We start from the raw sequence: 27813 nt of genomic DNA on the forward strand, positions 1-27813 counted from the left end.
TACTGTGTCTTCCTTATTATTTTGCAATACTAAAAGCGAAACCTTGGAACTTGCACCTAGTATCACATTAGTGACCAGTGCAGTTCCCTCTGCAGAGCTATTATAGGATGTGAATGGGGTACCTCAGTCAACAACTTATCTGATGCATCTTGTGGGTTGAGCCCAAGAGAAGCCCCACATAGAGTTCATTGCAGTAATCCAGTGTTGAGATTACCAATGTCAACACCATGGTGGCTAAGCAGTCTTGGTCTAGGAACAGCCATAACTCTTACCAACCAAAGCTCATAAAAGGCAGTCCTAGACACTGAGGCCTCCTGTGTTTCAAGTTACTAATATGGGTCCAGGAGCATCCCCATCCTCCATTACATATATATTCCTTCAGAGGGAATGCAACCCTATCCAGAACAGGCAACTCACCTGTCTCTCAGACTGAACTATCTCTTGAGATGAAAAATGAAATTAAGGAAGCATTCAAAAGAGGGTCCGTTGTAGTAATGAGGGACATAAACTACCTTCATATAGAGCAGCTACATATGTGTCCTAGTCATGACAATGAGATAAAACTGATAGACACCGAAAGTCACTGGGCCCTAGAACAGTTGGTGTTGGAACCAACCAGAGGGGCAGCAACCCTTGACTTAATATTGAGTGGTGCTCAGGACTTTGTGTGTGATGTACGTGGGTTTGAGCCAATTGGGAGCAATGAATATAGTGCTGTTAAATTAAAGACCCCCTTCATGGATCACTGCCTTGCCGTGGTGAAGGGGCTTGAATAACTCAGAGAAGCTATGAGCTATGCCGTGCAGGGCCACCCAAGATGGACAGGTCATAGTGGAGAGTTTTGACCAAACGTGATCCACCTGGAGCAGGAACCGGCAAGCCACTCCAGTATCCCTGCCAAGAAAACTCCATGGACAAAGACAACAGGCATATAAAAGTTATGACGCTGGAAGATGAGCCCCTCAGGTCGGAAGGTGTCCAACATGCTACTGAGGAAGAGCGGAGGACAAGTACAAGTAGATTCAGAGCTGATGAAGCAGCTGGGCCAAAGCCGAAAGGACGCTCAGTTGCGGATATGCCTGGAAGCGGAAGCGAAAGGAAAGTCCAATGCTGTAAAGAAAAATATTGCATAGGAACCTGGAATGTAAGAACCATGAACCTTGGTAAGTTGGATGTGGTCAAAAGTGAGATGGCAAGAATAAATATTGACATCCTGGGCATCAGTGAACTAAAATGGACAGGAATGGGCGAATTCAGTTCGGATGACCATCACATTTACTACTGTGGGCAAGAATCCCGTAAAAGAAATGGAGTGGCCCTCATAGTCAACAAAAGAGTGTCAAAAGCTATACTGGGATGCAATCTCAAAGATGATAGAATGATCTCGATACGAATCCAAGGCAGACCTTTAAACATCACAGTAATCCAAGTTTATGCACCAACTACTGGTGCTGAAGAAACTGAAATTGACCAATTCTATGATGACTTACAACACCTTATAGAAATGACACCAAAGAAGGATGTTCTTCTCATTATAGGGGATTGGAATGCTAAAGTAGGGAGTCAAGAGATAAAAGGAACAACTGGCAAGTTTGGCCTTGGAGTTCAAAACGAAGCAGGGCAAAGGCTAATAGAGTTCTGTCAAGAGAACAAGCTGGTCATCACAAACACTCTTTTCCAACAACACAAGAGACGACTCTACATATGGACATCACCAGATGGGCAGCATCGAAATCAGATTGATTATATTCTCTGCAGCCAAAGATGGAGAAGCTCTATACAGTCAGCAAAAACAAGACCTGGAGCTGACTGTGGCTCAGATCATCAGCTTCTTATAGCAAAATTCAAGCTTAAACTGAAGAAAGTAGGAAAAACCACTGGGCCGGTAAGATACAATCTAAGTCAAATCCCTTATGAATACACAGTGGAAGTGAGGAACAGGTTTAAGGATTTAGATTTGGTGGACAGAGTGCCTGAAGAACTAAGGATGGAGGCTTGTAACATTATACAGGAGGCAGCAACTAAAACCATCCCAATGAAAAGGAAATGCAAGAAAGCAAAGTGGCTGTCCAACGAGGCCTTACAAATAGCAGGGGAGAGAAGGCAAGCAAAATGCGAGGGAGATAGTGAAAGATACAGGAAATTGAATGCAGATTTCCAAAAAATAGCAAGGAGAGACAAGAAAGACTTCTTAAACGAGCAATGCAAAGAAATAGAGGAAAACAATAGAATGGGAAAAACCAGAGATCTGTTCAAGAAAATTGGAGATATGAAAGGAACATTTCGTACAAAGATTTCCATAATAAAAGACAAAAGTGGAAAGGACCTAACAGAAGCAGAAGACATCAAGAAGAGGTGGCAAGAATACACAGAGGAACTATACCAGAAAAAAATGGATGTCTCGTATACCCCAGGTAGTGTGGTTGCTGACCTTGAGCCAGACATCCTGGAGAGTGAAGTCAAATGGGCCTTAGAAAGCACTGCTAATAACAAGGCCAGTGGAAGTGATGGTATTCCAGCTGAACTATTTAAAATTTTAAAAGGTGATGCTGTTAAAGTGCTACACTCAATATGCCAGCAAATTTGGAAAACTCAGTAGTGGCCAGAGGATTGGAGAAGATCAGTCTACATCCCAATCCCAAAGAAGGGAAGTGCCAAAGAATGCTCCAACTACCGCACAATTGCACTCATTTCACATGCTAGCAAGGTTATGCTTAAAATTCTACAAGGCAGGCTTAAGCAGTATGTGGACAGAGAACTCCCAGAAGTGCAAGCTGGATTTCAAAGGGGCAGAGGAACCAGAGACCAAATTGCAAACATGCGCTGGATTATGGAGAAAGCTAGAGAGTTCCAGAAAGACATCTACTTCTGCTTCATTGACTATGCAAAAGCCTTTGACTGTGTCGACCACAGCAAACTATGGCAAGTTCTTAAAGAAATGGGAGTGCCTGATCACCTCATCTGTCTCCTGAGAAATCTCTATGTAGGACAAGAAGCTACAGTTAGAACTGGATATGGAACAACTGATTGGTTCAAAATTGGGAAAGTAGTATGGCAAGGCTGTATATTGTCTCCCTGCTTATTTAACTTATATGCAGAATTCATCATGCGAAAGGCTGGGCTGGATGAATCCCAAGGCGGAATTAAGATTGCCGGAAGAAATATCAACAACCTCAGATATGCAGATGACACAACCTTGATGGCAGAAAGTGAGGAGGAATTAAAGAACCTTTTAATGAGGGTGAAAGAGGAGAGCGCAAAATATGGTCTGAAGCTCAACATCAAAAAAACGAAGATCATGGCCACTGGGCCCATCACCTCCTGGCAAATAGAAGGGGAAGAAATGGATGCAGTGAGAGATTTTACTTTCTTGGGCTCCATGATCACTGCAGATGGTGACAGCAGTCACGAAATTAAAAGACGCCTGCTCCTTGGGAGAAAGGTGATGGCAAACCTAGACAACATCTTAAAAGGCAGAGACATCACCTTGCCAACAAAGGTCCGTATAGTAAAAGCCATGGTTTTCCCAGTAGTGATGTATGGAAGTGAGAGCTGGACCATAAAGAAGGCTGATCGCCGAAGAATTGATGCTTTTGAACTGTGGTGCTGGAGGAGTCTCTTAAGAGTCCCATGGACTGCAAGAAGATCAAACGTATCTTAAGGAAATCAGCCCTGAGTGCTGACTGGAAGGACAGATTGTGAAGCTGAGGCTCCAATACTTTGGCCACCTCATGAGAAGAGAAGACTCCCTGGAAAAGACCCTGATGCTGGGAAAGATGGAGGGCACAAGGAGAAGAGGATGTCAGAGGACGAGATGGTTAGACAGCGTTCTCGAAGCTACAAACATGAGTTTGACCAAACTGCGGGAGGCAGTGGAAGATAGGAGTGCCTGGCATGCTCTGGTCCATGGAGTCACGAAGAGTCGGACACGACTAAATGACTAAACAACAACAACAAATTAAAGATACATGTAAATTACCAATTCCCATGGAGATTCAACACGGTCACATTTATTTAAAAAGAGGAAACGTCCCCCAAATGAGGTTGGTAAAAAGGAAGTTGAAAGGCAAAGTCCAGAGGGTCAAATCACTCCAAAATGCTTGGACGTTGTTTAAAAACACAATATTGGAGTATTAGAAACTCAACTGGAGTGTACATTGTAGATCAGGAAAGGTATCATGAGGGCCAGGAAGACACAAGTGTGTTTAACATTAAAAAGGTAAAGGTAAAGGACCCCTGACAGTTAAGTCCAGTTGCAGACGACTCTGGGGTTGTGATGCTCATCTCGCTTTACAGGCCGAGGGAGCCGGTGTTTGTCCGCAGACAGTTTTTCCGGGTCATGTGGCTAGCATGACTAAGTGGCTTCTGGGGCAACGGAACACCGAAACCAGAGCAGCGCATGGAAACACCATTTACCTTCTCACCGGAGCGGTACCTATTAATCTTCTTGCACTTTTGGCATGCTTTCTAACTGCTAGGTTGGCAGAAGCTTATTCACATTACTTTGGTGCTAACCTTTATTTTAATGAGATTTATTTCTGGGTTAATGTGCATACAGCCGGGCAACTTAATAGATTTCTGTTCAAAATCATTGAACTGTAGAGTGTCCTGAACCCCCAGCATAGTCTGAGGTAAGTGCTGAAAGTGCACACAGTCCCAAAGGCAATGCTAGAGAGAAGTTGGACAGTCCAATGGTCAAATACAGGCTCGGGACCAATGCAGTGAGAAAGGTTTGAAGTCCCATCAACAGTGCTTCAAACCAGCATTTCAAACCTTGTTTCTGTTTGATTTCTCCCAATCTTACTTGATGCACCTGAGCTTGCTCCAGCTGAGCAGCTGTTTCTCTCCACTTAACAAAGCATGTGATCCTCACCTGTCCTGAGCTTAATCAAGCAGAGTGGTCCCACCCCTCCTCCCAGACCAAACAAGCCCGATGATCTTCACCTGATCAACTAGTGAGTTGTGTTGCCTGCCTCAGCCTCTTAAAATGCACTTCCCACTGTTGCTGACACCCAGTTCCTCCAACCATTCCTCAAAAAGGCTTCGTTTCCAGACCCTTGGTTATCTTGGCCACCCTCTGCACACAATTCCAGCTTGTCAATATCCTCCTTAAATAGCTGTGCCCAGAACTGGACACAGTACTCCAGATTTGGTTTGATCAAGGCAGGATAGAGATATTGCTTTCCTTGATCAGGACACCATCCAGCATCCAAATATTCTGTCAGTTTCATTTCAAGTAATGAACCAATCTTTCTTTATTCTTCTTGTGTGTGAACTTCTTGTGGGCATGAGGTTAAGGGTAAACACATAACAAACACACATTTTAAATTCCAGCAAAAGGTCCTAAACCTCTTGGCAGTGGATGTACATGTGAGGGCTGGACATGTGTGGATTCCAACACACACCTTGTAACAGTGGGGACCACATGGTCCTCTACTACAGTGTTTCCCAACCTTGGATCTCCAGCTGTTTTTGGACTACAACTCCCATGATCCCTAGCTAGCAAGATCAATGGTCAGGGATGATGGGAATTGTAGTCTGAAAACAGCTGGAGACCAAAGATTGGGAAACACTGCTCTACTAGTCATGTGGTGCATATTTATAGGATCTGGATAATCCCTTTTATTGGCCTTGAGGTCAAGGATTGATTTGAAAAGGCTGGTTTTTGTGTGCCTAAAAGTAACTAATGTATCTTTCCTCAAATCAGTCTTCGGTTCCTGTTAGGAAGGACAACCTCTTTCTCCAGGATCTTGTAGATGGGGAGACATCAGCAAGTAAATGCTTAGCTGTGTTGTAGGGTCCTTTTGCTCTGGGAGGAGAGGGAGCAGAGGACTGTTGCCTTTATGTCTTGCTTCTGGGCTTCCTATCAGCATCTAGTTGTCCCCTGTAGGGCTCTTAGACTAAATAGACATGGGGGTCAAATGTGGCCTTTGAAGCCTCTCCAGCTGGCCCCTGGGACTCCCTGCACATTACACACCTGCTCCCCAGCCACCTCCTCTCCCCAGTCCATGAACCATGATCAGCACTTGCTTCACATCCTCCATGAGTGCAAAGAAACATCAGTGCTTAGTGACTGGAAGAGAGAAATGCAGCAGGAAAGGGCTCGTTTTTGTCAAGACTAGCATATTCAGAAGTTAACCTCAAGGATATGCTTGAAATGGTAAAATGGGAATAGCAGAGAACTGGACTTGATCCATAATGAGATTCTCAGCTTCTGCCTTTCAATTTGAAGGACATTTCTTTTTCACCAGTCCACAAAGCAGGTAGCAGGCGGAACAGTAAGGAACTATGGGAGGACCCATCTGTGGTGCATTCAGAAAATGTGCAGCATGGAGCACACAAAGAGACGTTTGTAAATCCCAAAAGCATGTAGGAAATGTGTTGAAAAATGGGAAAATGAAATTCTCCATTACTCAGAACATTGATGTCTATGTACCTCGGAATTCACAGAAAGATCGCAAAGTAACAGCAAGAAAACATGACTAGTGCACGGTGAAGCATATAGGTATCAGTCACAAATATACATCACGATATCCACACAGGGAGCGTGGAAAGTGTTTCACTCATCGAGGAACGCTTACTCAACATGAAAGAATCTGCACAAGTGAGAAACCGTTTACATGTATGGTGTGTGGAAAGTGAACCTTTCTAGTGGGCTAGGAGCAGCACACTGCAATAAAAGTAAAATGCTTAAGTTGCATATCAATGTTTATCTCCAAACGATGCATCTGTCAAGATATGAACGTTGGCATCCTATCCCATAAAGCACCGGAGAAGATACTGCGCTTGGAGAGGAAAATCTGAGCTTGCTGCAATCCTCTCTTCTATCAAACGATGGAAGTTCGCAGAAGTCCCGTCCTCTTTTACATTGGTAATCACAGGAGCGGGGAAAGCCGATTCCAGCGTTTGGAACTTGTCGTGGATACATGAATCCTGCCGACAGCACGTGTCATGCGACGATCACCCTTTGAGCAGATCGGGTGGCACAAAACGGGACGCCGGAACGCCCAGTGGCGCTGGCGGGGTCCCCCTGGAACGCTCGCTGTAACCGTTGTAGGAGGTCGGACGAAGAACCAGCGCCTAGCTTGCCGGAACCGGAAGAGACGGGGAAAGCATTTCCTGATGGACCGAGGTGGGAGGAAGCGGGTAGGGATCGCTTGTTAGGAAGGGGCCGCCATGAGCCGACTGCGGGAGGAGGATGATCCTTACGTGATCGAGGAGCCGAGCGATGAGGAGCCGGCGCAGAGCAGGTCTAGATATATATATATAGGGAAGGGGAGGCGGCTTCTCCTTTTCCACTCTGTGTTTGCGGGGGTGGGGATTAGTGTGGACGTAAATAGACGTGTTAAGGGGGGGGTGGAGTTTCCTCCTGCTCTCTCGGTACGTTAACATGGATAATATCTCTGAAATCGCTCAGAAAGAAATGGTCGGGATGTTCTATCTTCACCTGCATTTTGGTTTGGTAAAACTCCCCTCTGCTTGAGATCTCCAAATATTTCTTTATGGTTCTATTTTTTAAAAAATTGAAACAGGGGCTTCAAGTTTCAGGAATCACCCCTCGGTGTTATTTTGGGGAAATCGGCACGCTATTCTTTCCTTCTGTTGTAACCAGCGCTTTTTTTCTAAAAAAAAATGTTAAGGGGTACTCTCATTTTCTTACTCATATTGAAATACTGCCCCTCAATGAGGCCAAACTTAGAGTCACAAAATGTTTAGGCCGTATGCGTACCCCTGCATCCCCCTAGAAAAAAAGCACTGGTTGTAACAGTTCTCAGATTCAGCTTTGTATTCACTTAAATAAAGATTACTGTTTATTAAATTTACAAAAATGAGTAGGTAGAGTCTGGGTATTATCAAATTTACATGTACACACACACACACATTTCTACAATGACTTCCATGTTCTGTTTCCCTCTGTAGAAATAGCGAAACATGGGTGTTTCCATGGCTCCATAACTATTATTTTTCCATTTAGTAGCCATTTAACCTAGACTGTGAGCGAATGCACTGTGTGGAGCTTTCATCCCTTAATAAGAGGAGGGGTGTGTGCTTCCCAGCTGCTAGGTGAAGCAACTGAAAATAGAGCTGAGACTATGGAATCAGCTGGGTACCTGACATACAAGCAACCTTTACAGTGCTGTAAAATGTATCTGGGGATGCAGCTAACCTAGATGGGTAGGCAGGCTGAGGTGCCAGACACCAGATTCTAGACCACATCTAGACAGATAGATAGGAAAGTGTAAAGGAGATCTACTGTGTGCTCAGGAGCACTTTGTCTTAGGTCCTAAAAGATTATTTTGTGTGTGTTGGGAGGAAGGCAACTGAACAAACTCAGAGGTGGAGGTGATGAGATTATTGCAGACAAACAGGAACAACAACTTTGAAGACTTTAATTGGCAAGGTCTAGTACAGACATAGGCAGACTCGGCCCTCCAGATGTTTTGGGACTACAATTCCCATCATCCCTGGCCACTGTTCCTGTTAGCTAGGGATCATGGAAGTTGTAGTCCCAAAACATCTGGAGGGCCGAGTTTGCCTATGCCTGGCCTTAGCCTTCTTTACTTTCCTAATAATAAACCAGATGCCAGATTTGGCCACTGATATTAATGAGCTTAAAAACAACTCTGTGCTGGATTGTGGTTTGTTGTTAATATACAAAGCAATTTACCTGTATCACACTCCCTGTTTACCTTCATCAATCTGCTGGAGCCTGTCTTCACGTGCAGGGGAAGGCCCTAACTTACTGAGAGTTTTAGATTGCTTACCCGCACTTGGTTTAGCCAGCCAATTGAAGCCATTCTTGAAGTGTGGCTGCTGTTGCATGCTGACAGCTTCTAGGAGGCTCAGGTGAGAGCTGAGTGCAGGGTGGAGGACCAAAGGTGTCCCCCACCAGATATACCCCCCCAGCACTCTATACACCCCAGTTGTCACTGTGTACAGTGTATAGTACACACACCTAACTTTTTTGCTGTAGAGTTAATATCAGTAAATTGCTTCAGTTCTAAGTTTAAAAAAAAAAAAATTTCTCAGTATTTAAAAAGAACCCTGCTTTTGTTGTGTCTGTAATAGACTTGCCACATTTATCTTGAAATGAGTCTTCAATGTTTTATCATCTTTTAGCTCTGAGGATGAAGTAGATGTGCTCTTGCATGGCACCCCTGATCAGAAGCGCAAACTAATAAGGGAATGTCTGACCGGAGAAAGTGAATCTTCAAGTGAAGATGAATTCCAAAAGGAAATGGAAGCAGAACTGGACTCCACCATGAAAAATATAGAGGGCAAGTGGAAATCGCAGCTAACAGGTAAATCTCTAAACTGTGGGACAATATGAACTTGCTGACAGCTATCTTCCTGCACATCTTATGTTGGACTGTTGTCAATTTTGTGCTGCTGCTTCAGTTCACTCCCCTCCCCCTTTAGAGGCTTTGCAGACAAATCCGTCCCCTTCAGGCTACCTTCTCCAGCCTGGTGCCCTCCAGATGTTTTGCACTACAATTCCCATTATCTCTTACCATTGACCATGCTGGCTAAGGGCTGATGGGAGTTGTGGTCCAAAGACCTGGAGGTGGGCAACAGGTTGGAGAAGGTTGCCTTACAGCACTTAATTCAGGATGTAAGGTGAGGTGCTTCTGATGAGAGATAAAGCACCTCATGCCTAGTTTCAAAGAGGAGGGTTTTCTCATTTTGAGTGAGGCACGCGGGTGGTGCTGTGGGTTAGACCACAGAGCCTAGGACTTGCTGATCAGAAGGCTGGCGGTTCGAATCCCCGCGACGGGGTGAGCTCCCGTTGCTCAGTCCCAGCTCCTGCCAACCTAGCAGTTCGAAAGCACGTCAAAGTGCAAGTACATAAATAGGTACCACTCCTTCGGGAAGGTAAACGGCGTTTCCGTGCACTGCTCTGGTTCGCCAGAAGCAGCTTAGTCATGCTGACCACATGACCCAGGAGCTGTACGCCGGCTACCTCAGCCAATAAAGCGAGATGAGCGCCGCAACCCCAGAGTCGGTCACGACTGGACCTAATGGTCAGGGGTCCCTTTACCTTTACCTTTATAAAGAAGTTTAACCTGTGTAGTCAGAGTCTCATTGGAGTGCAGTGGCTAATATCAGAATGCGAGCTATAAATTTCTACTCATCTCTGAAGCAGAACTGCAGGGCTCTTGTATGCAAGGAATTTACTCCCAGGTAAGTGTGTGCAGGCCTGCACCCTAAGAGAAAACATAGATCTCTTTTTGTATAGTGATCCCATGTTGACCACGTATTTTGTTTTATGTTTTGTGACTCAGGCAGTACATCTAATGCTGGACAGTCTGGAACAGGTTCCCCTGCAAAGTACTACGATGCTATTTATTTTGATTCTGATTCAGAGGATGAAGACAAAGTAGGTAAATAACTGGTTATTTACTGCAATTACTATTGCTTCCTGCGTCAAAATTCACTTCTGTTTTTGGTGTATTTCCTTTATCCACAAGACTTCCAATGAATGAGCTCTCAAAAGGTAATAATATGCTGAAGCTTTGACTTGTTTGTAACTTACCATATTTTTCTGTGTATAAGACTAGGTTTCCCCCCTAAAAATAATGTCAAAAATTAGGGGGCATCTTATACATGGGGCCATCTCCCCCCATTTTCTTAAATCTGAGTCCCCCAAAATAGGGGTTGTCTTGTAGGACACGGGGGTGTCCTATAGACAGAAAAATATGATATATTTTTAATTGCTGGCAGAAGCATTTAACTGTCAGTGCCTGTCTTATCTGCACAGGGAATATTCCACATTCATTCTCTGAAGTTGCTACCACAGAGAAAGAAGCAATCTACCTCTCTTTTAAATCAGAACCAGTGAGGGCAGTGAAGGTCCTGTGTGAGTGTCTGGAGGCGGTTGGAGGATGGATGGCGGCTAACAGATTGAGGTTGAATCCTGACAAGACAGAAGTACTGTTTCTGGGGGGCAGGAGGCGGGCAGGTGTGGAGGACTCCCTGGTCCTGAATGGGGTAACAGTGCCCCTGAAGGACCAGGTGCGCAGCCTGGGAGTCATTTTGGACTCACAGCTGTCCATGGAGGCACAGGTCAAATCTGTGTCCAGGGCAGCTGTTTACCAGCTCCATCTGGTACGTAGGCTGAGACCCTATCTGCCTGCGGACTGTCTCCCCAGAGTGGTGCATGCTCTGGTTATCTCCCGCTTGGACTACTGCAATGCACTCTACGTGGGGCTACCTTTGAAGGTGACTCGGAAACTACAACTAATCCAGAATGCGGCAGCTAGACTGGTGACTGGGAGCGGCCGCCGAGACCATATAACACCGGTCTTGAAAGACCTACATTGGCTCCCAGTATGTTTCCGAGCACAATTCAAAGTGTTGGTGCTGACCTTTAAAGCCCTAAACGGCCTCGGTCCAGTATACCTGAAGGAGCGTCTCCACCCCCATCATTCTGCCCGGACGCTGAGGTCCAGCGCCGAGGGCCTTCTGGCGGTTCCCTCATTGCGAGAAGCAAAGCTACAGGGAACCAGGCAGAGGGCCTTCTCGGTAGTGGCGCCCACCCTGTGGAACGCCCTTCCAGCAGATGTCAAAGCGATAAACAACTACCTGACATTCAGAAGACATCTTAAGGCAGCCCTGTTCAGGGAAGTTTTTAACGTGTGATTTTACTGTATTTTTGGTTTTTATGGAAGCCGCCCAGAGTGGCTGGGAAGGCCCAGCCAGATGGGCGGGATATAAATAATAAATTATTATTATTATTATTATTATTATTATTATTATTATTATTATTTATCTCAACCTTCAGCCTCAACCTTGGCTTTTTATGCATACTGTCGCAAAATGTAGCAATGTAGTTTACTGTTGTTATATTAAGACTGTTACCCATGCTACATCATCCTTCAAGACAAAATTTCATTTATTTGTAATTAGAAAGAAATATTTCACAATATATAATTACATCTTGTTTTTGTGATTAAACACTATGCTTTAATTATGCTCAATTTGTAACAATGAAAATATATCCTGCATATCAGATATTTGCATTATGATTCATAATAGTAGCAAAATTATAGTTATGAAGTAGCAATGAAAATAATTTTATGGTTGGGGGTCACCACAATATGAGGAACTGTATTAAAGGGTCGCAGCATTAGGAAGGTTGAGAACCACTGCCTTAAAGAGATCTTTGGGCAAATGAAGGAATTCCTCCTGCTGTAGTAAACTAACTGTACATGAAGCTGCTAAATAAGCTAATGCCTCGCATCACGGATGCTATTTGGTGTCAAGGCAGCTGACCTTGTGATTGAGACTACTAAATGCCTTCATTCTTCTAGAAAGATAAATGAATTTCCTGCATCCTCACACACCATGGTAAATGTCCTCCTTGAGTTCGCTTAGTCATTGGTCTCTGGAAATCAATTGTACTTTATCCCAAGTCACATAATCACCTCAGCAGAGATAAAGATGAGCTTTTTGTCCTGACACATGACTACTTTGTTCTTTCTCTCGTCGTACAAGCAATGAACCCAAGGCACTTCTAATTAACATTTCCCAGTTAAAATAAAAAGGGAATCTAGTTAATTAGAGGCTTCTTGGGTTTATATCTCAAGACAAAAGGCTTTTTCATACTTTGTCTTTTAAGGCCAGTATATGATTATCTGACTACAGCTGGATAAGATAGTATATTTAGAAATGTAGAATGGGTTGTAATAAAATATTTATCTGCAATATTGCATTCATTGTTGTGGCAGGATTATTATTATTTTTAGATTCTTGACAAATGCCTCTACCAAATCTTTACATTCTGCATAAATGGCATAATTTCAGAAGTATTCCACATTTCATAGAATTGTAGTCTTGGAAGGGACCATGAGGGGATCATCTAGCCCAACCACCTGCAATACAGGAATCTTTTACCCGGAGTGGGGCTCAAACCCATGACCTTGAGATTGAATCTCATGTTCTATGGGCTGAACTAACTCCTGTGGTAATAAATGTGATAATAAAAAGAGATGCCCAGTATGGCCTATTTTGTGTTTTTAATTTTGTTGGAAGCTGCCCAGAGTGGCTGGAGCAACCCAGTCAGATTGGTGGCATATAAATGAGGTAATAACAATAATTTTCCATTGCACCAGTTTTTATGTTAAACGTGTCCTGGAAGGCAATCCTGAAACACCCTTGTCAGGGAACTGCCATTGGAGCCAGAGGCGGAGGGAAGGCTCCAGAGGGATGCCGGTGAGGGTCCCAGTAGGGAGAGAGGCAGCCCATCCGCTGGGGGAGGAAATCAGCGTAGCACCAGTGGAGAAGGGGGGCAGATGGGGGAATCGGAGAGAAGGCTCCAGGACTCCTCGCCGGAGACCAGCGGGGAGAGCACGGGTCCTCCGCTGCCCACACCCTCCCTGCGCAGAAGACTTCCATGCAGGGAGAGTAGGAGGCGACTGGGCGTCAAAGAACTTCTTTGCTGGAAGAAGTTCAAGAAACGCCCACTGACGGATTCTGCCAGCAATTGAGACAACCACAGATGGGTGGCTGTCCGGACAGAAAGGGTTCACCCAGGTAACCCAGCCAGGTGTGGCGCCAACTTACGCACGAGCAACCCCCTAGAACCATTACAACCCTGTTCTCTGAATAGTTTATCTAAAGATCAACACAGTAGTCTTGTGTTGCACAGCAAACTTAATTAACAGTTATTGCCAAAAAGCATAACCAGTTTAGTTGTGTTTATCAAGGACACATCATTTCAGTTACAAATAAGTGAAGTAAAACTTTTAACCGGCAAACACGAACTTATATAAAATAAAAAATGGAACTAAGAAATAAAGGTATTGTGACAGTTCACTCATCTAAAATACACCCCACTTCATTAGAACGCATTGGCTCAAAGTAGTACAAAAACTCCTGACTTCATAGCTTTGTTAGCACTAAAGGGAACTCAAGGAACTCAATTTCACTGTACATCACATTTTGCTTCCAGACAGGTATACTTTCCCTGCCTCCCTTTCCTTTTAGTGTGGGTATTGTGACCAAATTGTCATGCTTACTTTCTTCAGGCTTTTGGAAAATTTACGGATCCTTTTACTCTTTAGAGCAGTGAGATTTGCTGCCTGTTTATATTGCACTTTTGCTGTCTGAAGCAGCAACCATACGTTCTGCCACTTTCATTTCAAGTAATAAACCAATCATTCTTTATTCCTCTTGTATCTGAATTTCTTCTGGGCACAAGGTTAAGGGTAAACGCATGTTCGTAACAAACAAACGTTATAACTCTGTCGAAAAAACCTAAAACCTCTCAGCTTAATATTGGGAGTGTGCATAGGAAGATACACACATGTGGGTTCAGATGCACATCTTGTAACAGCTTCGGGCTTCATTCTCCCAACTCATGGCAATACCATTCACCTTATTAGCATGCAACTTTTGCAAGGGAGGCTCATTACCAAATAGGCTTCTGAGTCACGTTCTTTGGGGTGTGTGTTCTAACTGTATTTGTGTGAACTTGAACAGTTGCTCCAGAAACCAGAAAAAAAAGGAAACATCAGCAGCGCCGAATTCCAACTAATGATGAGTTGTTCTATGACCCAGAAGAAGACAACAGAGACCAGGCGTGGGTGGACAGGAAGAGACGGGGGTAAGAAATTGAACATTTAATTTGAGTCATGAGAATACTCGTGTTTGTGGTCTTGCACTCAAGTTCTGCTTCTGGGCTTCCCATAGGCGTCTGGTTGGCTACTGTGGCAACAGGATGTTGGACTAGATAGTAATAATAATAATTTATTATTTATACCCCACCCATCTGGCTGGGTTTCCCCAGCCACTCTGGGCGGCTTCCAACAGAACACTAAAATACAACAACCTATTAAACATCAAAAGCTTCCCTAAACAGGGCTGCCTTCAGATGTCTTCTAAAAGTCTGCTAGTAGTTTTTCTCTTTGACATCTGGTGGGAGGGTGTTCCACAGGGCGGGTGCCACTACCGAGAAGGCCCTCTGCCTGGTTCCCTGTAACTTGGCTTCTCGCAGCGAGGGAACCACCAGAAGGCCCTCGGAGCTGGACCTCAGTGTCCTCAGATAGGCCTTTGGTCTGATCCAGCAGGCTGCCTTTAACGTTAACTCTACACATTCCTGATTTTCTGACATTGTTGCAGCTTTGTTTCTTATTGCAGTGGTACCTCGGGTTAAGTACTTAATTCGTTCCGGAGGTCCATTCTTAACCTGAAACTGTTCTTAACCTGAAGCACCACTTTAGCTAATGGGGCCTCCCGCTGCTGCCACGCCGTCGGAGCCTGATTTCTGTTCTCATCCTGAAGCAAAGTTCTTAACCTGAAGCACTATTTCTTGGCTAGCGGAGTCTGTAACCTGAAGTGTATGTAACCCGAGGTACCACTGTATACGGATATCAAATGAGCCTTAATGCTCAGTTTCCCACCTGCACATTTCTCTAAAGTGAGTGGGAATTATCACATTCTGATACTATGTTGGAAATAAAAATCATTTATTGACTGTTGTTAGATTGTTTAGTAATTGAACAAATGGTACTCCTGCAAGGCACTCTATGATAAAATTCCACTCAAACATTTGATGGGATGGGATCATGAGGAACTTAAGACTTTTTAAAAAATAAATATTTTTATTGAAAAATTTCAACGTAGAATACAATAAAAGTCAAACTAATCTAAAGGAAAATAACATAAAATAACAAGAAAGCAAAATAAAAAGAAAGATCAAGAGATAGAAAGGCAAGGGGGGATGAATACAAAGTCCTCTATCACAATTACATCATATCCCTGCATCCATACAGAGAAAAGTAGACGCTCCCAGCTCTCTCCCGGGAACTTCTATTTCTTCTCCCAGCCTCCTGCTCTGGGAGACCCTTTCTACCCGCCTCCCAGGGCCCCTCAACTTCTAAAAGTTAAAAATAAAAACAACTAAATTTAAAAAAGAGAAGAGAAGAAAGGTAAAAAGGTAAAGGTAAAGGTACCCCTGCCCGTACGGGCCAGTCTTGACAGACTCTGGGGTTGTGCGCCCATCTCACTTAAGAGGCCAGGGGCCAGCGCTGTCCGGAGACACTTCCGGGTCACGTGGCCAGCATGACATCGCTGCTCTGGCCAGAGCCAGAGCCAGAGCCAGAGCCGCACACGGAAACGCCGTTTACCTTCCCGCTGGTAAGCGGTCCCTATTTATCTACTTGCACCCGGAGGTGCTTTCGAACTGCTAGGTTGGCAGGCGCTGGGACCGAGCAGCGGGAGCGCACCCCGCCGCAGGGATTCGAACCGCCGACCTTTCGATCGGCAAGCCCTAGGCGCTGAGGCTTTAACCCACAGCGCCACCTAGAGGGGCTTCCAATTCTCTTATCTGTCAAATATATATATATTATTCAAATTATTCAAAGCATACACTACAGAATAACATTAGCTACATCATATTATATAGCTACTTATCAATCTGCCAGACATGTATGGGGGACGTAAGTCTGATTAGCATTTACCTGCAGCTTGGTGGGAGCTTTTTCTTCTGGGTCCCTTCAAGTGTGTAAGTATTGGCTTTCCTTTTGAACAAGCAAGGAACTTGGTCATTGGCTCTGTCTGTGTGGGCACCACCCATGTCAGCACTTTTCTCATGGTGGTGTCTATATATGTTCCTGGAGTGATGTGGAGTTGCCCTGTATTTGGCATTCACATACCAGTTTGTCCCTGTGTGCGTAAAATAATTTGAAATACAGTCATACCTCGGGTTACAGATGCTTCAGGTTGTGTTTTTTCGGGTGACGAACCTGCTGAAACCCAGAAGTACCGGAACAGATTACTTCTGGGTTTCGGCGGTCGCGCATGTGCAGAAGTGCTGAATTGCAACCTGTGCGTGCGCAGATGCGCCGCTGCGGGTTGCGAACGCTGCAGGTTGTAAACGTGCATCCCACACGGATCACATTTGCAACCCAAGCATCCATTGTATAAGCAATGTTGTTAAAATAGGGAGAGATACAGATCTATAGGGATACAGTGGTGCCTCGCAAGACGAAATTAATCCGTTCCGTGAGGCTCTTCGTATAGCGGTTTTTTCGTCTTGCAAAGCAAGCCCATTGACAGCTTAGCGGATTAGCGCTTTTAGCGGCTTTTAGCGGATCAGCTGTTAAGCGGCTTATCAGCAGATCAGCTGATAAGCGGCTTAGCGGCTTAGGAAAAGGGGGAAAAAAGGGGAAAAAACCCGCAGGAACTCGCAAGACATTTCGTCTTGCGAAGCAAGCCCATAGGGAAATTTGTTTTGCGAAGCGCCTCCAAAACGGAAAACCCTTTCGTCTAGCGGGTTTTCCGTCTTGCGAGGCGTTCGTCTTGCGGGACACCACTGTAATGCATGCAAGCTTTTAATTTGGGGGTTGTCATTTTGGAGCAGGGTCTTGTAATCATGAGTAGGATTGACAACAAAAATGGACTATCAGCTATTACGTGGTAGTTTGAAGACCTTAATGTTCTGACTACATTTGAACACACTTTCTGTAAACATCAACTTCATTTGGATACCTATTCTGACAATTGGAGGGCGTATACTGATCTGTTTGTCTGAATTAAGATGGATGTATTGATGTTTACCACAGTGAATCTGAACTAGCAACTTTGTTTTGTTTTCTTCCCCTTTTGTGGTGGTTTAAAAAAAAAAAATCAAAAAGAGGAAAAAAATTTTTTTAATGTGTTGGGACTGAGAACATGCAGTGCTTGCAACTGTCATGCTCTTGGCATGCAGTTTTGATATACACCAGTTTCAGTAAAGATGCTTAACCAGTAAGAATGCTTCTCCTGACCTATAATATGCTGTCTTGTAGGTATCATAGGTTAAGAAGTCTTCACTCACAACAGCCACAAGCCAAACTTCCTGCCATTCCCAGCAGTGACGCTGTTTTGAATTGTCCTGCATGCATGACCACACTGTGCCTTGACTGCCAGAGGTAATATTTCAGCCTTAAGAAACTTGTGATTTAGGTACAGCAATCACAGATGAGATAAGCTAGTGTTTGTTCATACAGCAACCCTGTAATTTCAACCGTCTCTGTCCGGTTTTCATGAACTTGCCTTTCATTAACTAGGATGTTGGTCATAATATTGCCTCCATGTTTAAAGAGAGGTAAACTCAGGGCTGGATTTAGGTTTGATAAGGCCCTAAGCTACTGAAGGTAATGGGGCCCTTTATATGTCCATCTGTCTTTTGTTGCTGTTTTTTGTGTTGAATATATGCTATATGGTAGTTTATGGATCTAATAGGTATCTAAAACCATTTGCACATAACAAATAGGAGCCTACACGACACAAAACACTGTTGCTGTATGTAGGTTTTATTTTATTTGTTTTTTATCTTCTATTTTGGAAATGTATGTCCAGGGTTTTTTTCCTTTAAATTTCTTTGGGGGCCCCAAGAGAGTGGGGCCCTAAGTTATAGCTGTTTAGCTTATATGTAAATCTGGCATTGGTTGTCAAACATTGGGGAAGAGGGAAAGGATTCCCCCCCCCCTTGGAAATACATGTACAGTTTTTGTTCAGTAGATTTACCTTGTCTCGGCGAAAAATTGACTTCCAGCATGAAGTGCTTCCTTTTTTGTGCTTCTCTTTTTAAATTTAATAATAAAAGCCAGCTTTAAACAGATTTCTGAATTTGAAAAAGCAACTTCATTCTATTGTAGCTATAACCAGATGTTGTTGGGACTCCAGTGCCCATTGGCCTCAGCCAGCCTGATCAGGGATGAGGGATGATGGGAGTTGAAGTCCAACAATGTTTGGATGCCCACAGGTTATCCACTCCTGCAATAAGTAAAGCTAAGAGCTTTAATTTTGGCTTGTTGTTGCTCATTGGGACCAGATTAATTTGAGGCACTTTAGTTGGGATTTTTTTTAGGGGGGGGTGAGGTAGAATAGGTCCATCCATTGTTAAATGTCACAGAGGTTATTCTGGAAAACCACTAGAAAACTATAGGGAGACAGTGACAAAATGGTTATTATTATGACACAAACTTTCAGTGGTAACAGTCCGCTTCATCAGATAGAACAGTTTGTTGACTACTAAAGGCCTTGTCAAATAAGCCAGATAGTTTTTTAACAAGCTTCATACTCTTATCTTTTTCTGGCTATGCTATCATGGTTATTCTACTGGAATTCAGACATATCTATTTCATCTTTGCTTCTTAAATTTGCAGATCTCCTGGATTCAGGACATGTAGGGTTACCAATTTTGTAATATTTTTATCAGCAACAGATTATTGCCTTCCCATTTCTTTTCTTCTTTTTTTCAGGCACGAATCATACAGAACTCAGTACAGAGCAATGTTTGTCATGAATTGCACCGTTATCAAAGAAGAGATTCTGAAATACAAAGGTCCATTGAACAAAAAGACAAAGAGAGGGCACAAGAAAATTAAACAGAGTAGTGAATCCATTGCTAGTCAGGAAAAACAGGAAGAGGAGGAGATATATCATCCAGTAAAATGTACTGAATGTTCAACAGAAGTGGCTGTCTTAGATAAGGATGAAGTCTTTCATTTTTTCAATGTTCTAGCAAGCCACTGCTAAGATGCAGCATTTTGCATTGGGTTAAGTTTGCATAAAAATTCAAAAGCCAAGGACTGTTCTGTTTCATTTGTATCGTCTATTAATCTGATGTAAAAATTGTATCCTTGCCACACACCCTGTATTGGTAAAGCAAGTGAACTTTAGTTATGTATATAGTTCATGTTTTTAGAACAGTTTCTTATGTATATAAATATTTTTATCCTGCTATTTAGAATTAAAATGTTCTGATCTTGGGGGAATTTAGACCATAGTCTGTGACGTGGCTGCCTGATAATGTTGCTATAAGCATTACTGTAAGAGTTGAGCTTTAGTTTGTGTAAATTAGATATTGGTAGCACTAAACTCTGTTCAAGACTTGTTTTTTGTTTTCCATTCTTTATTCACCCCAATATTTTGGAAACCCTGTGTACTTGCTACAATTTCTTGCTATAATTTAAGGTTTGCCATCTTGTTCTCATAGCAAGACTGCCTTGTCTAACATCAAAAAGCTGAACACCTTCCTAAAAGCGGCATCCGTATATCAAGTAAAAACAATCACAGATGTGTTCTTGGTTTCTTACCTATCAAACTCTTGTCATTTAAGTCCTTTTCTATAAGCTGTGTAAAAACTATAATTTAAACACCTTTGAATGTATTACAAAATGCAGACTAGTTGGTAGAATTTATTGCTGAAATGCTATTGTAAAAAAAAAAATAATTGCAGCTTTCCCTGGAATATGTAGAAGCGATAGAAGTATTATCGTCTTTTAGGTTCCAGGTGAAAACTTTTATTCTTGACTGTATACTTCAGCTGTATGTTTATTTCGGCTGTGATTGAGTTAGTGCAGCCTCTTTTATTTATTTCATAAAATTTATACACTGTTTGATTGTAACAAGCCCTCAAAGTAGTTTACAAAAAGATAAAAACGACAGAATCAAGAAAAAAATTACAATACTTTAAAACATAACAAAAAGTGAAACTTGTAGTTGTTTAGTCGTGTCCGACTCTTCGTGACCCCATGGACAAGAGCACGCCAGGCACTTCTGTCTTCCACTGCCTCCTGCAGTTTGGTCAGACTCATGTTTGTAGCTTCGAAGACACTATCCAACCATCTCGTCCTCTGTCGTCCCCTTCTCCTTGTGCCCTCTATCTTTCCCAACATCAGAGTCTTTTCCAGGGAGTCTTCTCATGAGGTGGCCAAAGTATTGGAGCCAAACTACTAAAATATTAAAATTCACCTCAGCTTTTTAAGGATCTATCTGTTTATTGAGTAGTTTCCTTTATGATCTTTTGTGAACTGCCTTGGAAATTAGTAATTGAAGGTTTTAATAGATTTTGGAATTGCGTTATCCATCGTTTGGAACGTGGAACAAGCTTATTTCCTCCTACTCCATTGGACCAAAACCAAGGGATTCAAGTGAGAAGAAAGGCAATTCTGACTAAACATCCGGAAGAACTCTGACAGTAAGAGCTGTTTGACAGTGGAAAAGACTCCCAAGAGAGGTGGTGGACCTTCCTTCCTTGGAGATTTTTAAGCAGAGGTTGGGGGGCCACCTGCCATGTATGATCTGGTTGAGATTCCTGCCTTGCGAGAGGTTGGGACCAGATGACCCTTCAGTTGCTTAGCGTGGGGGGTGCAGGGGGGGCCGGCCGCACCGGGCGCAACATCTGGGGGTTAGGGTTAGGGGTAGGGTTAGGGGGCGCAAATCCACGGGTTTGGGGGCGCAAATTACTTGCCCCGGGTGCTGACAACCCACGCTACGCCACTGTGACCCTTGGAGTCCCTTCCAAGTCTTTTAAGATTCCGTGACACAGGTGGGCTATTGGCCTAATCCAGGAGGCTCTTGGAGAAGTTTCGAGCCTCGCAGCTCCATGAAAGTTGCGCAAGTTTGCAGAGCCGAAGCCTCAAGCGCAACAGGCGCTTTCTTTCCCCGCGCTCCGACGCAACCTCCTCAGAAGCAGGCCTCATTCTTAGGTAAGGCGATATTGCAAAAGGCAGCTGCAAGCGGCGGCCTCAAGGGCGCCGAATCGGCGGAGGCGGAACTTTGCGTAGGTCGCCCCGGGCGCCAGAGCGGCTGGCAGGGGGGTTAGGCCGGGCCTGGCGGGGCGGGGCGGGGAGCGGGCTGAGCCAATCGGCGGAGGAAGCTGGGCTTCCCTGCCTCTTGGCCGCCTCCCCTCGGCCGCCTTTCCGCCTCGCCTTCCGAGCGGGTGCGTCTCTCTCTCTCCGGGCGGCGCACTCTGACGCGCGGAGGCGCTGCTGCCGGCGAGATGGCGCTGAGCTCGGCCTGGAAGCAGATGTCGTGGCTCTATTACCAGTACCTGCTGGTCACCGCGCTCTACATGCTGGAGCCTTGGGAACGGACGGTGTTCAGTATCCTTTCTGGGGCGGTTGAAGGGGGAGCCGTGAGGGGAAAGGGCGCCGCCGCCGCCGCCGGGAAAGTTCGCGGTGAACTGGGCGCGGCGCGGCGCGGGCTGGGCAGGGCGCCGGCGGGAGGGGAAGGTAAAGGACGGCCCGGGGGAGGGAACGGCCTCCTGGCTTCGGCCGAGAGGGAAGGCCGCTGGGCTCCCGAGGTGCGCAGTTAGCCGGGAGGGACTTGGGCCTGAGGGCATAGTGGTCGGAGTCGTCCTGCACAATTCAGGTTGGCGGGAATAAATGTATGTCTGTTTCTGGGAATGTCGGCCAGGCCTGTTCCTTCCTGGGTGGAAGGTCGTGGCAAACCTGAAGGCGCGTGTATCAATCATTCCGTCTCCCTCTCTCGCTCCTCTTTCTCTCCGCCCTACCCTCGCAGCTCCCCATTTGCCCCCTTTCGGTGCACTTTCTACTTCGCCGTTGCTCTGGGGTTTTGTTTTGGGTTTTTTGCAGGAGCTGCTGCTGCCGCAGCCAACAAGTGACTGCTGACGTGCCAAGCTCTGTTTAGGATGGATTCATCTAAGGCTCGGCGTTTTGCATTGTGTACTTGCGGCTTTGCGGCTGTTTTAAAGGAGTTGTGCGAGTTTCACCTAAAATGATGGAGAAAAGGCAGTTCTGGTCAACGGATCCTTGGGATCCACCTTAGCCAGGTGTGCTCTGAAGAAATGAGGACTTAAGTAACTGAAGTGGTTCTGCACGACCCCTTAAGTTTGCCAGTGACTTGAGTGAAGGGATTTAAACAGAGTGGGTTGGGTTGTTGGTTGGTTTTTTTTGGAAGGTAAGAGGCTTCATGTAGCTTGGGGTGCTGTGTTAAGCCTCTGGGGAGCTGTTGAGAAGGTGGTGTTAGGTCACTGGGTGGATGGCTGTTTATGTAACTGTGGCCTGGGAGTATAAAGCATTTGGGTCTGGGCAATTGTGTTTCAGAGCTAGGGGAAAATGAAAAACAAGACACACTGCTTGTTGTAGCTGCTTGTGAATGGATTTGAGGGTGGTTTATCACATAAGTGTGGTGGGCAGTTGGGGCTGTAGGATCATGGTTTCCTGTATGGATTTCATTTCAAAGTGAAGTTGAGAATTTGTTGTGAAGAAAAGCTGTTATCTTTCATTATAACTTTTGTGTGATTCATGAGAGATCAAGGCAAATAGATGAAGGGTATATATTTCTTATATGTTACTGTTTATGTGCCAGAAACAAGGTCAAGAGTCCTCCCTTGCTCGCTATGTGCTATGATTGTGAATGATAAGGACACACTGAGCTATGTTGCCAGTCAGAGTAACAATACAGTGGTACCTTGTTTCTCAAACTTAATCTGTTCTGGAAGCCCGTTCCAAAATCAAAACCAAGGTGTGCTTTCCCATAGAAAGTAATACAAAATGGATTAATCTGTTCCAGACTTTTAAAAACAACCCCTAAAACAGCAATTTAACATGAATTTTACTATCTTACGAGACCATTGATCCATAAAATTCAAGTAATAAACAATATACTGCAGTCACACAATCAATCAATCAGTAGCTGAACTGGGTTCTACACAGTCTCAAAAACAAAACAGAAAAGCCGCAAAAACAACCCCCCCCCCCCGCAAAAACGCAAAATAAATTGCAAAAACAGACAGACCTCAGACACTCAAAACAGAAGCGTGGCATTCAAAACAGAAGTGTGGCACTTAAATTGGAAGCGTAACACTCAAAATGGAGCATGTTTGGCTTCTGAAAAAGTTTGCAAACCAGAACGCTTCTGGGTTTGCAGTGTTTGGATTCCAAGTTGTTTGAGTACCAAGGCGTTTGAGAACCAAGGTACCACTGTATTGTGCAAGCTCATTTACAAAGCTAAGTAGGGTCTGGTATAGTTTCAAATTGGATGGGGAACTGCCTGATTAGATTCTTGTATTGCAGGGATTGGACTAGATGACCCTCAGGCTCCCTTCCAACTCCACAATGTTATGATTCTAAGATGTGAAGTAGTATCTATTTCACAGTACTACTAGAGTCTTTATACATTCTATCCATTTGCCACTAATGAAGTAAAGTGGGAGGAGCAGATTCTCCTATGAACAAGTGTTTCCTAATTTCCCTCTGATTAACTCTAGTGGGAGGGAAAATAACTTTCTAGTTGTTCTCTGGTGTGTTGAGGGTGAATAGGACTGGAAGGCAAAAGGTGAAGGAGTGATGGCGCTTTCCAACATCACACCATTCCAGCTACATATTTGTGCTTATCGTTTGTTGCTTTACTTTTTTTACTAACAAATTTTCAAATGGTCCATTAGTTCAAATAAGAGATGATAGTTTATCACTAATTTCAGTTATGAAAGTATACAGTATTCTGTATAAAATGTTAGATATACAGTCTAGGCTCACTAGCCAATTTCCTATGTGAAATAGCTTCACTAGTTTTGGTCTACAGACTAATTTGCCATTGGCATCAACATAGCATAGTTTTCATTTTTAAAAGACTCTTTTGCTTTCATCAGCTGGCTTTGCCGGAAGGTGAATACCACATGATTTTGGCTCTTTAACCTCAGAGCTCCCTCAAACCTGTTGACCCTTACGGTCATTATTTTGCTAATGGTAGTATTCTTCTGTTATATTACTGGCTTACTTTGTCTTACTGATTGATAATATATCTGCAAAAATAATCATGATATGATATATACATACTATGCTGCTGTTGGTGCATAAGTTACCCAGACAAAAGTGAAATGGTTGTGTGCAACTCATATGACCACATGATGCATTGCTGGACTAGCCATTTTTGGTCACAAAGAAAAGTTACAGCTTGCTTCTGGTAATTGGCAAATGAGGAGACTCACTATATTGTCAATGTTTACTCTTTGGAATTAGTGTATTGATCAGCAACTGGTGGTTGTCCCAGATCAAATTTGGTGTCTTGATAAGTGACACCTGCTTCCCATTCCAAATGCTAAATCTCCTTTTCTTTCCCAAGTGGCTTGGAGGGCCCTGTAGTGAAGAGCTGTCCTGCTTGTTCATATTTCCCCCTCTTTCCTGAAGTCAGCATGGGTGGGGATAGGAAAAGCAGTTCCTTCCATTGTGTTTGTGTGCACACCTTGATCATCTTCTGTACTTTGTGAAATACGTTTTAACTGCCAATGTGACATACCGGTAACTCCTATCTACTTGCAGAACTCACCTATGCGTTATGTTATGTTTCATTCAGTTCCTTTCATGAAGGAACTTGCATACTGACTAAGCTATTATGTACTGGATTCCAAACTCTCCGCACTATTAATATTATTATTTTCAGGCATTTCCCCTATTTACATGGGTTACGTTCTGGGCCCTCGCATGCGTAAGTGAAATTGCGTAAAGTGGGGAACACCCTCTAAAGACCCTTTGAACTCCCTCTCTGCCACACTCTCTTCAATCAATACAAAAAATACTGTATCCAAAAATATCCACAGCTAGAACTGAAGCTCTGGGGGCAGCAGGAGGCTGGAGGACACATGGGAAAGCAGCTTCTGCTGTGGCACTAGGCCCCACACCAGCTGTTAGGTGGTCTCTTTGGGGCTTCCTCTGCTCTCACTGATGTCCTCTTTGGGCTCCGGAGAGCATCTCTTCGCGAGCCACAAGGACTCTCCACCTATCTCTCACCATTTCTGGGTTTGAATTGAATTATTTATTTACTTCCCACACCACACATATATGCAGTTGCGTTTGAGTCAATTGTGGCGGGGGTGGGAGGCTGTATTAAATTTGTATACTGCCCTTAAGCTCCTAGGACAGTTCACAAGATAAATGTAACTTTTGTTACATTGGCCCCTGGGGATTTTGAACTTAGGCCTTGTACCAACTTGAGTTCTCCCTGAGAGTTGGTTTGTTCAGCTTCTTCAGTGGTGCAAAAGGAAAAGCAACTGATGAGAAATAGAAATATATATTGTGTAATTTCCTCTATTGCTAGTAGCAAGCAAATCAGGTTTTGTATATTTTTGGCCTAACTAAAAAGCTAGATTTGTTAGTGAGGTATAATTAAGTCTAAATACTTCAACTTAATGGGTTCAGTGCTTAGGTTGAGTTTCCAAAGGTAGTTATTACTGTTTATTCAACTTTCAGTGTGACCTTCTGAAGAAGTCCAGAGCAGCACTCTTAATTAGTATAGTCTTCATTACTACGCTGTTGCGCTGAGTTGCTGCCAGTTAATATTCTGCATTAGTTCAGTTGTCTATGTACAAGACTTAAATGTTCGTATGGCTTGAGACCTGGCTTTATAGCATTCTTGCAGTGTGGTTTTAATACATTGTCAATATGTGGTTTTCCTTTACTGCCATTCAGATTCCATGTTAGTATCAATCCTTGGAATGGCACTTTACACTGGCTATGTTTTCATGCCTCAGCATATTATGGCAATATTGCACTATTTTGAAATTGTGCAATGATGAAGAATGTATCAAGCAGTGACCAGTCAGAAGCTGAAGAACTGACCATCTACAATTAAGGAGTTCTACAGATGACGAGACAAGCAAGACGTGATTGTGTACACAGCTGATAGTCACCACCAAGGGATGCAGTATGCCCTAAGTTTTGGTGGCGTTTTCTTCGTAACAAAAAATTCCTTGTATAGCAATTTGTCTATTAACATTGTGATTGTTTGTACCTTTGATATCAGTATTTTCTTAACTTTGTGACAGTCCCAGTATTACACTGTGAAAGCTTTTCTTACTGTAACTTTGAGTGCATTTTGCCTTCTATTTTTAATCAAAAATCATCTTATTAAATGGGGCTTAGAGCTTTTGCTATTGTATGGGTTATATGTGCAACTGGGTATATTTCTAGCTAACATTTTGTAAGAAAAAAATGTTTAGATTCATATGGAGATGTGGATATATTCATGGAATCCTACAAAACCTTGTTTGTAAGACCTAACTCAGGTGCTTTAACTGCTATCTGGACTGTTCAACAGAATACTTAGGTATCATTCTATTTTGCTTTAGGAATAAATGGAAATGTTTTGTTCCATTTGGAGAAGAATAAGACCACTTGGCACTGCATGTATGGAACACTACTTTGTAAGGGGAAAGTGCGGGACCCAACTCCTGTCTGAACATAAAACCTTAATTTCATTTTATGCATGTCATCTGGAGTTTTGTGATAACATCTTAAAGCTGCTATTATAGCTTCTAACTGTACTATACTTTTGTTTGTTTATTTCCCAAGGAGCATATTTTAATATATTCTGAGTTCAAAGACTATGTCTATGGCAGTTGGCTATAATATAATCATGTCTGTATTGTGAACCCTGTATTGTAACTGTTGTTCAAACACCCTTGAATACTTAGACCAAATGACCAAAATATAATGTTTGATGTAGACTTGAGTTAAAAACCACAGCAATAAGGAGCTGTCTACTAGGCTGAAGTCTTGTCTTAGTTTTTATAGCTTTTTTCAGATTTCTATTCTGAAATGTAAGATGGCAGTTTTTAAGGTGTGGGTTCTTTTTTTTTCCAAAATAAAAGCTGAAAGCAGAGTTGATGCCTAATGTGGTGGTACTTTAATTTTAGGGGGCTGTATTGCAGGATGCAGAACCTTTGGGTGTTTACATGTGGCTGATCTCCAGCTTCTACCAGCCTTAGCCAGCATGGTCGGGGGTGGTGGTGATGGTGAGAGTTTTAATCCAGTAACGTCTGGGGGGACAGAGGCTCCCCATCTGCGCTGTATTGCTGTACTGGATAATGCTCCTTCAACAATGTTCTAGAAAGGAGAAAGACCAGCAGCTGTGCAGGGGAATGCTGAGCTGCTGCCAAAGTCTCCCTTGCCTGGGTTGCTTCTCCAGTGGTAGCAGAAGTGGTGGGGTGTCCGGGGGTGTCGCCTCTGCATTTCCACTACCTGAGGCCCATTTCATAGGTGGGCCGGCTCTGCCTACCATTAAACTCAAGGTGGGGGGTGG

At 43.7% G+C, this 27813-nt stretch overlaps 2 protein-coding genes across 2 annotated transcripts; both read left to right on the forward strand.

Moving 5' to 3' along the window:
- The first annotated feature begins 7093 nt into the window (after positions 1-7093).
- On the forward strand, positions 7094-20755 carry EAPP (E2F associated phosphoprotein). The gene is made up of 6 exons (XM_079955312.1): positions 7094-7250; positions 9121-9302; positions 10284-10382; positions 14482-14605; positions 17790-17912; positions 19248-20755. Exons 1-6 carry the CDS (start codon positions 7177-7179, stop codon positions 19522-19524), a joined length of 879 nt encoding a protein of 292 aa, XP_079811438.1. The 5' UTR covers positions 7094-7176; the 3' UTR covers positions 19525-20755.
- A 930-nt stretch (positions 20756-21685) lies between these two features.
- SPTSSA (serine palmitoyltransferase small subunit A) lies at positions 21686-27393 on the forward strand. The gene is made up of 2 exons (XM_079988470.1): positions 21686-21875; positions 26202-27393. The coding sequence occupies exons 1-2, from the start codon at positions 21773-21775 to the stop codon at positions 26303-26305; spliced, it is 207 nt and encodes a 68-aa protein (XP_079844596.1). The 5' UTR covers positions 21686-21772; the 3' UTR covers positions 26306-27393.
- Positions 27394-27813: the final 420 nt, after the last annotated feature.

Source organism: Podarcis cretensis (assembly GCF_951804945.1).
Source record: "Podarcis cretensis genome assembly, chromosome: 1".
In the NCBI taxonomy this organism is placed as follows: Eukaryota; Metazoa; Chordata; class Lepidosauria; order Squamata; family Lacertidae; genus Podarcis; species Podarcis cretensis.